Here is an 11,284-nt window from a genome sequence, read left to right as displayed (position 1 = left end):
ATTTTTGGTGGGAATCACTTTACTCCTGAGTGAGAGTTGTCAGCAACGATTTTAACCACCCCGGCTGCTGTTCTCAGGAGGAACCTTCGTGCTCCGCTTGCGCAAGGTGGAAGGGAGTCCTATTGGAGATACACCTCCAGTGCCTCCACTTCCGCTCCTGGACTCCTGCTTATGGATGGATTTCATTTGGGGACCGGGGAGACAGAAGAGAGATGTGTCTACTGGACCATATTTCTCAGTGGGTGGGGCTAATGTGCATTTAAGCCAAATACAAATTCCTTACTCTAGTCCTGGCTGACCTTATGTCTCACAACTGTTCCTGGCTCACTGCTGTAGCTGATCTTTCTATATGTGAACATGCCAAACTCCCAGTGCCTTGGGGCCTTTGCCCTTTCGTCTGTTCTCTGCCTAGAATACTCTTCCTCCAGACCATCCTGGTTCTCCTAGTCAAGGAGGGCTCAGTTCAAATGTCACCTCCCTAAAGACCTCTGCTAACCCCCTTCCCCCCATCTCAGACTCCTATTTTCTTCATAGCACCTTTCAGGGTTTGTGGTTTTTTTTTTTTCCTTTTGTGTATTTAATGTTGGTCGTTTAGTCGTGTCTTTTTGCACCTGTCCATGAATTCTCCAGGGCTTCCCTGGTGGCTCAGACAGTAAAAAAATGTGCCTGCATAGCAGGAAACCTAGGTTTGATCCCTGTTGGGAAGATCCCCTGGAGAAGGGTATGGCAACACATTCCAGTATTCTTGCCTAGGGAATCCCATGGACAGAGGAGCCTGGCCAGCTACAGTCCATAGGGTTGCAGAGTCGGACACAACTGAGCGACTAACACTTTTACTTTCCATGGAGATGGAAAGTAAAAGGCAAGAATACTGGAGTGGGTAGCCATTCCCTTCTCTGGGGGATCTTCCCGGCTTTTTTTAAAAATTTGGCTGCACTGGGTCTTAGTTGCTGTATGTGGGATCTTCGATCTTTGTTGCAGCATGCAGAATCTTTAATTGTGGTATATGGCATCTAGTTCCCCAAGCAGGGATTGAACCTGCATTTGGAGCCCAGAGTCTTAAACACTGGACCACCAGGGAAGTCCCTCCTTCTTTCTTTTTAATATCTGTCTCTCCCGCTGAACTGTAAGATCCAGGAGGGAAGGGACTTTGTTCCCTCACACCCAGCATGCTGCCTAGCACATAGCAGGTTCTCAGGAAACATTGGTGGGATGTGTGGCTTTCTTGCTCTCTCTGCTTCTTCCTTCCCTGGGGGGTGGGGAAGCCAGAACAGTGGCCTCCCACCAGCTTCCCTGAACCTGGGAGGGTGGATTTAAATCTGGATAAGAGATTGGACCTCTCGGGTGGTCCACTGGTTAAGCCTCCACACTTCCACTGCTGGGGGGTGTGGGTTTGATCCCTGGTCGGGGAACTAAGATCACATTATGTGCTCAAGGTAAGAAAAAATAGATGGGAAGTGTCTCTGTGTAGTTCTCCAATCTAGTTTCCCAAAGCCCAGAGGATTCTGTAATCTGTGCCTCAGCTGACAAGTTGGGTCTCACAACATCCTAGGGAGAGAACGAATCAGTCTCAATTCTGTTGGATTTAACAACCCAACGAACTCTCCAGCACTCACCTGAGTGTTTTTTCTTTGTTGGATGCTTAGTTTGAAAATTCGATTTTCTAAGATGACTCACAGGCTAAATGGATCAGAGCTGACATTCGAGATGGTGCCATGCTATTCATGAGACAGTACATCATGGTGGTTGGGAACCCTGCAGTCAGATCTGGATTCAAATCCTAGTTCCCAGGCTTTCCAGCTGTGTGACCCTAAACTAAACTTCAACCTCTCTGGGCCAGCTGCCTTATCTGTAAAATTGGAATAATAACCTGCTTGCTAGAGCTGTGATATAGTCAGTGGATGGCACTTAGCATATTGCTTGGTCCCAAATAGTTACTTTTATTTTAAATTGTTACATTTTATTACAAAGCTGTCTTGAAGACAACAGGTGCAGAGGACTAGTTTGGGTTCTGTTGCTTGCTGCAGCTCGCTGCATGGGCAAGTCTCTTTTCAAGTCTCGCTGCATGGGCTCCTTCTAGAGCTGTTTCTCCATCAGCAACCTGTGTGGAGGGTGGTGATTCAGGCAGCTAAAGGGATAGATTCGGGTTCAGCACAAAGGAGACAGTTCTCACAAACATCAGGCTGCATGTGAGGTAATGAGTTCCCCATCACCTCTATAGTGTATTACGGAGAATGCCAGAGCAGAAGGAATGTCAAAAAGCCCCTCATTTTGCAAGCATGGCAGTCAGGGCGGCAACTCAGAAATATAGAATGAGTGCAGACAAAGGAGCTTAATTAAGATTCCCTGCCTGCATGTCTGAGGCCCACACCATACACTGACCACCCAGATGTCAAGCACAGATCACCTACAAAGGGCCTGGGCGATGGAGACCCTGCCTGGGTTCAGCTTCGGTCTGCCACTGGCTGAGTGACCTTGGCAAAGTAGCAGCTGCCAGTACAGCCCTGCCCACATCTCCTCCCTGTGCCCCCTACTCTCAACCTGAGGACTTTCCTGGAGCCGCTGGAAGTGCTGGGGAGTTAATGCCCCTGGACACAGCCCTCAACCAAGGACAGATGGGAGTGTGTGGATAAACAGCCAGCTCCCCACCTCGAGGCATGTGGTGTGCCTGGCTTTCTGAAGCTCCCAGCGGCTGAAGCAGCTGTTGCCTGCGCTGGCACTCTGTGTGGTAACACCTCTATTGCTTCCTGCCCTTCCCCGCTCCCTTCCCCATTCTCCAAGCAGGACTTCCTGGGATCACCTCCTATTTCAATGAACTTCACTTGAATTCCGGTCTTGGGGAAACCCAAGCAGAGACAGCAAGTTACTTAACCTCTTGGGCTGGTCTCCGTTCCTCTGGATGGGAAGATTCTGTGAGTTAATAGAGATAAAACAGTCGCCAAGGATGCTTGGCAGGATGTTGATTTAATAAATGGTGGCGGGGGAGGGGAAAGAGATAAAGAACATTTATTTATACAAAACTCCGTCTCTTCCCATTCCACCCTCCTCAGCAAACACAAACACCCAGTGATGAAATAATTTTTGAGATGCACACAAACAAGCATTCCTCAACCTGAGGTGGGAGTTGATGATGTGTGGGTGATGTGCCTGGTGTTAGCGTCTTGGTCACCCCAGCTCGCTGGATCAGGAGGCCTGAGCCACACCTTCTGAAGCAGTGATGCCAGCAATGGCATCCCTGGGGGCACACGCCTGCCCCAAGGTTGCCAGGCATGCCTCTTCTCTGGGGATCCAATGCTTAACAGGAATCCCAGCCTTGAGTGGGAAGCTGGCCACAAGCTGTCACGTCTCAGAAATCACAATTTATCATGTCCTTGGTTAACTCCGCTTAATTAATCACCCCTCTGCAGCTCAGACCTTGCCCCCAGCGTCAACTTCTGTTGAATGAATAGACATCTCTGGGCAGATGACCACCCTTCCTGGACCTCAATTTCCCAAGGCCTCCCAAGTCAATTCCCCAGTTGGCTTGGTGAGTTTCTAGGCTCAGCATCCAATCTAGAGAGATGGTGGTAGCTACTCCAGAGTCTGGGCAAGAACTGGGTCAGAGTGACAGAATATGCCTTGAGTATGACAGGGACAGTCAGAGTGACAGAATATGCCTTGAGTATGACAGGGACAGTCTGCTCGCGCATCTGTGAACCGATGAAGTGGCCAACAGCTTGTGCACAAGCCAAGGTGCCCGGGGAATCTCCAGATGACTGCAGGTGCCTCTGTGGGCACAGCTGCCTGGAGCCCCCACTCCCATGGGAGGTGGTGAGCCGGGGCCAGCAAAGGGAGCTGGGGGCGTCCAGTCCCTGTAGACCCGGCGTCTGAGAACTTCACTCCAGAGTTCCCAGAGTCTTCTGGAACTCTGCCAGCCTGGCGGCCTTCCAGAGGCAGGCATTTCGCAGGCCTGATTAAGGCCCCATCTCCTCTGTAGACTTCAGCAAGGAGCAGGCACGCACCTAGGAAGCGTCCATGCACGTGGGCCCTGGAGAGAGCATGGCAGCCACTGTAGGAGCCTGGCCTGAGCTCTGGGCATGGCTGGGGGCATTGAACAGAGGGCACTTCCCCTCCTCTGAGACACCTAAGGGTGCTAGGGAGGCCGCAGAGAGGCTGGCCGCCAGTGGAGGCCCCTGGGGCAGGGAGTCTGGGGCTTTCAGCGGACTCAGCAGAGGCGAGGACCTGTCCCCACAGCAGCAGCCGCAGCAGGGGCTGGCCACAATTTGCGCCTTGCCAGCTTCCTCCTGGCCATGGCACTGCTTCAGGTGCCCGCACAGGTGGCAGGTGAGGGCTGAGTAGATGACGCCGTTGCCCAGGTCGTCCCTGAGAGGGTCTGTGGCCGGCACCGGGGCGAAGAGGGGTTTCTGTCCATTGTCTCCCTTGACAGCTGGCTCCAACTCAGGCCACTCTGAGTCCTGAGGACTGTGAGGGGGGTCCATGTCCAGGCCGAAAGTGAACAGGGGGACGGGAGTGGGGGAAGGGGTCCTGGGGCAGCCAGAAGCGAGGCTCTGGAAGGGTTTGTAGCCCCCTTCCCCGCTGCTGGGGTCAACCCCAGAAGTTGCAGGGCAGCTGTCACTGCTGGCGAGCAAGCTGGAGAAGGCCTTGTAGCCGGCCTCTTCAGAGGGCCCAAAGCCGGCCAGCCCGCTGTCCTGGGTGCCACCCTCCTTCACCGCCTGCACAAATTCCCGGTAGCCGCTGCTAGGGGCCGAGGCGGGGCCGGGGGCCGCCCTGTGCTGGAGGACCCTCTGACGCAGAATCTGTTCCCAGGTTTCTGGTTCCGGCTCGGGGGTGGTGGGGATGTTGGGGTCCACTTCCCCCAGGCATTCGGGCAGCTGTGGGTCCAAGTCAAGCTCTCCAGGGCCCGAGGACTGGCTCAGGAAGGTGCTGAAGCTGCGGTAAGCAGGGTTGTCTGAGATGACGGCGGGCATCTCTGGGAGAGGCAGGCTAGCTGGGTTCTGGGTTGGATTGGCCGGAGGACTTGACTCGGGGCTCAGAGGCTGTTCCTTGTCCTCAGATGATGCCTCCTGGGGCCCCACCCTTGGGAACTCGGCCCAGGGCCTCTGAGCATTTGCATTTTCTAAAGGGGGAAGAAGGCAGGACTCCACACCTTGTGGACTAAAGCCCCCAGTCTCATCTCTGAGAAGGTGCAGGAACAGGCTCTCTGTCAGCCGGGCCGCAATGTCCTCTCTGCCCTCCTGGAAGAGTCCCCCGCTGTTCTCAGGTGATGGGCAGAAGCTCCCTTTATCTTCCTCCACTTCCTCTTCTTCCTTCTCCACTTGGGCCTCAAACAGCTCCACGCACCGCACCACGCTGATGCTCTCTGGCCGGAGGATCGTCTTGCTGACCTCCACGGGGCACCATGCTACTTTCCCAGAACCCTGGGAAGGCCCATTTCTAGCAGCCTTAGAGAAGTCGTCATCCCTCTCCATGCCATGCTCCAGTAAACAGGGCAGGAGCTTGGCAAGACAAGTCTTCCAGTGTCTACAAAAACAAAGTTTAATCAGAGTTCACTTTCTCCTCTTGAAAAACTCCTATTCACCCTTCAAAGCCCAGCTCAAAATCACCCTGAACTGATGTTGAGACAAGCTGGGACCTGGGACCCTTTGCTGCACTGCTGCAATGCTTGGACTGGAACAAACCTCTCCTTGAGCAACAAAATATTAAGAAACTATATGGAAGTAAAAATAACTGTGTGCACGCTGCAGTTGGGGCAAACGATGGACAAAAGATACAAAAAGACCCCAAACCTCAACTGCCACTTTTGAAGAGCTGGGAGCAAAAACAGTGTCAGGAATAAAAGCAGGGTTCTGTGCATGCCCCCTGCACACCACACCACCAGAGAATCAGGCAAAACACCTATGCCATCTCTCCAGCCCAAGCCCTGGACACACCCCCGCCCTCACCCTGTATAATGAACCAATTCGCCCCTCCCTGGTAGTGAGCAAGGGAGTCTGTTACTTGTTCTCCACCCCTGCTCCCCACTGCAGCAGGGGCTCTAATAAAGCCCTGCCAGGATTTCTTGTCTGACCTCTAATCAACTCCCCACGTGGTGATAGTGGTAAAGAACCCTCCTGCCAGAGCAGGAGACATCAGAGATGTGGGTTCAATCCCTGTGTCAGAAAGATCCCCTGGAGGAGGGCAAGGCAACCCACTCCAGTATTCTTGAGTGGAGAGTCCCTTGGACAGAGGAGCCTGGTGGGCTACAGTTTAGTCCACAGGGTCGCAAAAAGTCGGACACAACTGAAGCAACTTAGCAAGCGTGCACGCAGAGCTGCCTTGCTTGTTACCACCATCAGCCTTGCTCAGGACAGACTGGGCATCCCAAACGGGTTCACTGACCACCCCCCCAACCAATGAAACTCAGGGGGCTCAGTTGGCAGTTGACCTACTCAGGCCACCCCTCCCTCTGCCACCCCTCAAAACCCAGTGTCACAGGACAAGTGCTGAACACCCAGGAAGGAAAGGCAGACATCAAGGGGGGTGTGACTCCAGCCTCAAGATGGGGCCCCCCACCCTAATTCCAGCCCCTTAAAATCCTACGTAGGCTATAATCTAAGTTCATATACATACGGGCACTTGGCTGGTTCCTGGCCTCGAGACCGCTTCCTCCACAGTGACACCTAAAACATGGAGACAGCCAATGACACAGAGCAGAGAGGCCTTCCCACCCAGCCTGGCATCCAGCGATGCTCGGAGCCTGTTTGCCTTGAGGAGACTTGACATCATCACAACTTCTAAATTTGGGGATGATGTGTTATACAGCAAGAGCTAACTGATACGTAAGTGACCCTATGTGCTGTGATATTCACTTCCTGTGAATTGTCTCAGTGAATTCCAACATCAGCCCTGTTGTAACCACTACTAGGACCCACATGAAGGAACTGAGGCTCAGAGAAGTTGAGCAGCTTGTTAAGTCTACCCTGCAGATAAGCGACAGTGAGGGTTCAAAGCCAACTCCAGAGCCTGCCTCAGGGTCCCTGGAGAACGGAAGACGCACAGACCTTCTGTTCTAGACAGGACTTGTATCCCCCACTGCGTCCCTTCCTAGAGAACCCTGATGGTGCTCAGGCAAATGCCATGTGGCCACCGCCACTGGGGAAGCGGGCCGCACTCCTAGCTCAGGAGTGTCCATCTGGATGGTCCATTTGTGAGGAGTATTCCCACTCCTTATAGGGGAGTGGTTTATGAAAGAGGCTGTGATGTAATTCAAGTCACTGAGAATGGAGGGATTTGTTGGTCCTTCAGGGGCAGTTTCCTGCTCTTAAGAGGAAGAAACGGAAAACTTGTTCCCTCTTCAACTCCTTGTGACCTTCTGTCCTACACGGGATAGGTACCTCCCTAGGAGACGATACGCAGAGGACCTCAGAGACCTCAGAACAACAACAACAAAGCAGGAAATCCAATTCCAGAGGACCCCACCCCCCGAGCTGAAAGAACACTCATGGAAGCCAAAGGAAGGGGAGCCAAAGCCTCTAGCTGTTGACTCAACCTACCCTGAAATCTTCCTGACTGCCCATGTGCAACCAGCAAAGTCAAGAGATATCCCTAACACCCTACGTGTCTTGAAATGTGTTTCCCGATACACATGACCCAAAGCGTCCTCACCCGCCCCTTTTCCTACCTGAGAATCCTGGATGACAACAGCCACGAGGGGGCTGTGGGCTGGGTTGGGAATTTGGTCCCACCATTCTTTCTTAATCCTAAAAAAGAAAGGACAAGTTGTTGGTCCCTGAGAATCACTAACAGGTTGATGTTCTTCGCATAAAAAAGATTCATAGTCACCCAGCCTTATTAGGGCTCAGAGATCACGCTGATAGATTTTTGGCTCCCTCACCCTCACCCCGTGAAACAGGTTCTTCCACCTGGGGGGCATTAGAGCTAGGTTCGGGTCCAGCACTTTGGTACCCACAGTGGAGTTACTGATGCAGCCGCCACCGCCCCAGAGGGAACAAGTCCCTGGGAATTAGGGGAGACCCAAGCGGCAGAGGGACTTTCCAGGTGGCGCAAGTAGTAAAGAATCTGCCTGCCAATGTAGGAGCCACAGGAGACGTGGGTTCGATCCTTGGGTTGGGAAGATCCCCTAGGGGAGGAAATGGCTACCCACTCCAGTATTCTTGCCGGGAGAGTCCCATGGACAGAGGAGACTGGTGGGCTACAGACTATGGGGTCACAGAGTCGGACGCGACTGAGCAGCTGAGCGCAACACACACAAGATGCAGAGAAAGAATCCTGGGTTTCCCCTTCAACAACCTTTCCTCCGGAGCAGCAGAGGACAAAGTGCCCAGAAGAAGTCTGGCATGGCCGGAGAGGCCGAGGGGTTCCTCCTCCCTTCCTGGATCAGGGCTGGGCAGGAATCTTCTCAGACTGCCTGTGGATTAGCCTCCACCCACTCCACTCAGTCAGTTACCTCCTATTTACTGAGCGCCTCCTAGGTATCACTCACTGTGCCAGGCTTCAGGGCACAAGACAGACAGAAACACCTGCCTTCACAGAACAGACCTTCTAGAAGACGGAGACAGACAAACAGATGCGGAAATGACTATATGACATCATTCATTCCTGACAAAAAGTGCCAGGAATAAAAATAAAGGCCATAAGGGACTAGAGAGGAATAAAGAGTGTGATCCAGGAAGGCCTCTCTGAGGAGGTGGCTTCCGAGAGGCGACTGAAGGTGGAGGAGGTGCAGGTCTCAGCAATGCCTGGGGAAAGGGCTTTCCAGGCAGGCAGCACAGCGAGTGCAAAGGACTGGAGGGAAGAACTTGCTTGGGTTGGGGGTTCGAAGAACAGCAAGGAGGTTGGAGAACTAAAATACAGAGAGTGGTGGGTGGAGAGGACAGATGATGGGGAAACTGAGGCTGAGAAGGGGAAAGACCAGCCTAGAGGGCTCAGAGGTATCAGCGACAGACGTGGAGAAGGGACCTTGCATTCCCTGCACACCTACTCTGCGCCTGGCAGACTGCAGATACTCACTCAGCATCAGCCCTCCACCATCACCCTTCCTTATGTGGTCAGTTTAGGCCCATTAGTCCCATTTCAGAGGTGGGGGGACTGAGGCTCTGAGACTCCACATTCCTAGGGCTCATGCTCATTGGAGACAAGGCTCCTTGCACCCAGGGCTCCGGAACTCCCTTAGGACTCTTGGGACTGATGAAATAGGGACCCAAGGCTGAACAGAGGTTCAGAAACTCGGTCATACAGTTACCAAGTGCCAAGGCCAGGATCCGAACCCAGGTCTCCTGATTCTGCAGGGCAATGGTCTAGAATTTCTGTCTATTACCACCTGCCTTAAAATGTCTGGGGCATACCCTGGGTATGATCCATCTCCCTTCTGCCAAAGGAAGGCCCTGTCCCCAGCCAGCTCCATCCCACCGTCAGGCCATCACTCCTCAGAGGAACCCGCCCTGGCACCCCTGGAATATCCCCCAGCTCATCTTGGCCCGATTCCTTCAGTGCAAGGGTCACTATGGGAAACAGCCATGGTTACTTGCTGGCCTGGCATCTTCTGCCTCCCCAAGGACACAGGGTCTCCCTCTCCGTTCAGTGCCTTGCACGTCATAGCTGCTCAGTAAGTATCTATCATTGAGCAACAGGGCTGCAAGCTGTCAGGTGAGAGGGGAGATTCCTGCCTACTCCACACTCCAGGGCGGCTGGAGCCCGGGACTCACTTGATGATGCTGATGTAGCAGGACACGCACACCGCCAGGACGATGACGCACGAGATGCCGACGCCCAGCTGGAGGCGCTGCTCCCAGGTCTCCCCGTAGTCTGGAAGCAGAGGGAAGCTGTGAGCCTTCGGGGCGCCACATCCAGCCTGGTCTCCATCTCCCAGAGAAGGAGCCCGGGGCTCCGGGACCCTTCAAGACGCTGCGTGCGCTGGCTGCCGCGGCAGCTCCTACTCCCCGTTCTGAGCCCCCGCCACCCTGGCCTCCTCGCTGTCCCCTGCTCTCCCAAAGCTCAGGGCCTGAACTTGCCTCTCTTTCCTGAAGCAGTGAAGTCAAGTGCAGAGAGTTGGAGTTCTGTGCCCTCAGTTCAAAGCCTGACTCTGTCAGAGACTTGCTGGCAACCCAGGACAAGAGGCTCACCCACTCTGTGCCTCAGTTTCCTCATCTGTACAATGGGGTTAATAACTACTTAACTCATTGTTGTGAGGCTTATACGATTTAATATACATGTGAAGCAGGGCCTGCAGAAACAAAGCAGTTTTCACAGAGCTAGACCCCTCTCCTTGTTCACTGCCAGGTCCAGAAAGTTCTCCCCCACCCCTTCTCTAATGTTACCTTCTCCCATCCCTTTTCCCTGCTTTATTTCCTTCCCGGACTTACTAGATCTAGATCTCATTTATATTTTTGTTTACTCGTTTATTTACTGTCTCCCTTTCCAAAATGTCAGTTCCACAGAAACAGGGATTCTTGTCTATTTTGTTCACCACTGATCCCTCGGCATCTAGCACTGGGCTAGTGTCTAATATGTAGTAGGAGCTCAAGAAATATTTGTGGAAATAATGAATGAGTGTCCAGCACATGGTATCTGTCCCACACAATCTATTTCCCTTCCCTTCTCCAGGTCAAAGGGGAAAATCCATTTGATAAAACTTTCCCAAGCACTTACTATGTGCCTGGTGCTATGCTGGACAATGGAGACACAGACACGGAGCAGGCACCACTCACAGGGGCTACAGCCCAGAGCTGGAGACAGACGGTCAAGAGGCGTCGATAGAACAGGATGAGCGATGCTGAGAGGGGCGTGATGGGTTGGGGTGGGGTACCTGCCATTATGCCTAGCACTTTGAAGAACTCTTCCTTCAATGAGCGTTCACAACAGCCCTTCCTTCTCCCCATTGTACAGATGATGCCTCGGGCAGCCTCCCCCACCCTACAGCTGTCTCCCTTTCTTCTTGGCCAGGCTGTGACGTGCCCACCCTGAGGTTTGGGCCAATCATGGGCCAAAACTACTCCCCTTTCCAGGCATTTGAGTTCCCTGCCTCCCTTGCAGTTGGGAGAGGCCATGTGACAGTCCTGGCTGATGAGATGCAAGGGGAAGTCCACCAGGACTGGACCGGTTTTTCCAGTCCTGGTGGACTTTTCCAGTCCCGTGCACCTTCCTGATAAAAGGTGCACGGGATGTACTCCTTGCGGCAGCCTTCCATTCCCTTTGGGCCTGGGACGTGAGGGTGTTTGCAGCAGACGGCCTGGGGCCATGAGGTGACAGTAGATAAGGACAAAATGCTACCATGCTAGGGGTGGCA

The 11,284-nt window shown here is 53.4% G+C and overlaps 1 protein-coding gene across 8 annotated transcripts in view; it reads right to left on the bottom strand.

Moving 5' to 3' along the window:
* Positions 1-593: 593 nt before the first annotated feature.
* Positions 594-11,284, bottom strand: part of IL4R (interleukin 4 receptor) — a 52,367-nt gene continuing 41,676 nt past the window's right edge. For 7 of the 8 annotated variants that reach the window (XM_055561311.1, XM_055561305.1, XM_055561307.1 and 4 more), the window contains 4 exons: positions 9,705-9,804; positions 7,661-7,739; positions 6,610-6,659; positions 594-5,520 (listed from right to left, as the gene is read on the bottom strand). In XM_055561311.1, the coding sequence (XP_055417286.1) occupies positions 4,002-5,520; positions 6,610-6,659; positions 7,661-7,739; positions 9,705-9,804 (1,748 nt within the window). In that variant the 3' untranslated portion in view covers positions 594-4,001. The remainder of the gene's footprint in view (positions 5,521-6,609; positions 6,660-7,660; positions 7,740-9,704; positions 9,805-11,284) is intronic. The other variant, XM_055561312.1, reaches the window with a different exon arrangement.

The sequence above is a fragment of the Bubalus kerabau genome, chromosome 23 (assembly GCF_029407905.1).
Source record: "Bubalus kerabau isolate K-KA32 ecotype Philippines breed swamp buffalo chromosome 23, PCC_UOA_SB_1v2, whole genome shotgun sequence".
NCBI lineage: Eukaryota > Metazoa > Chordata > Mammalia > Artiodactyla > Bovidae > Bubalus > Bubalus kerabau.
This window is presented reverse-complemented; position numbering and strand designations above follow the sequence as displayed.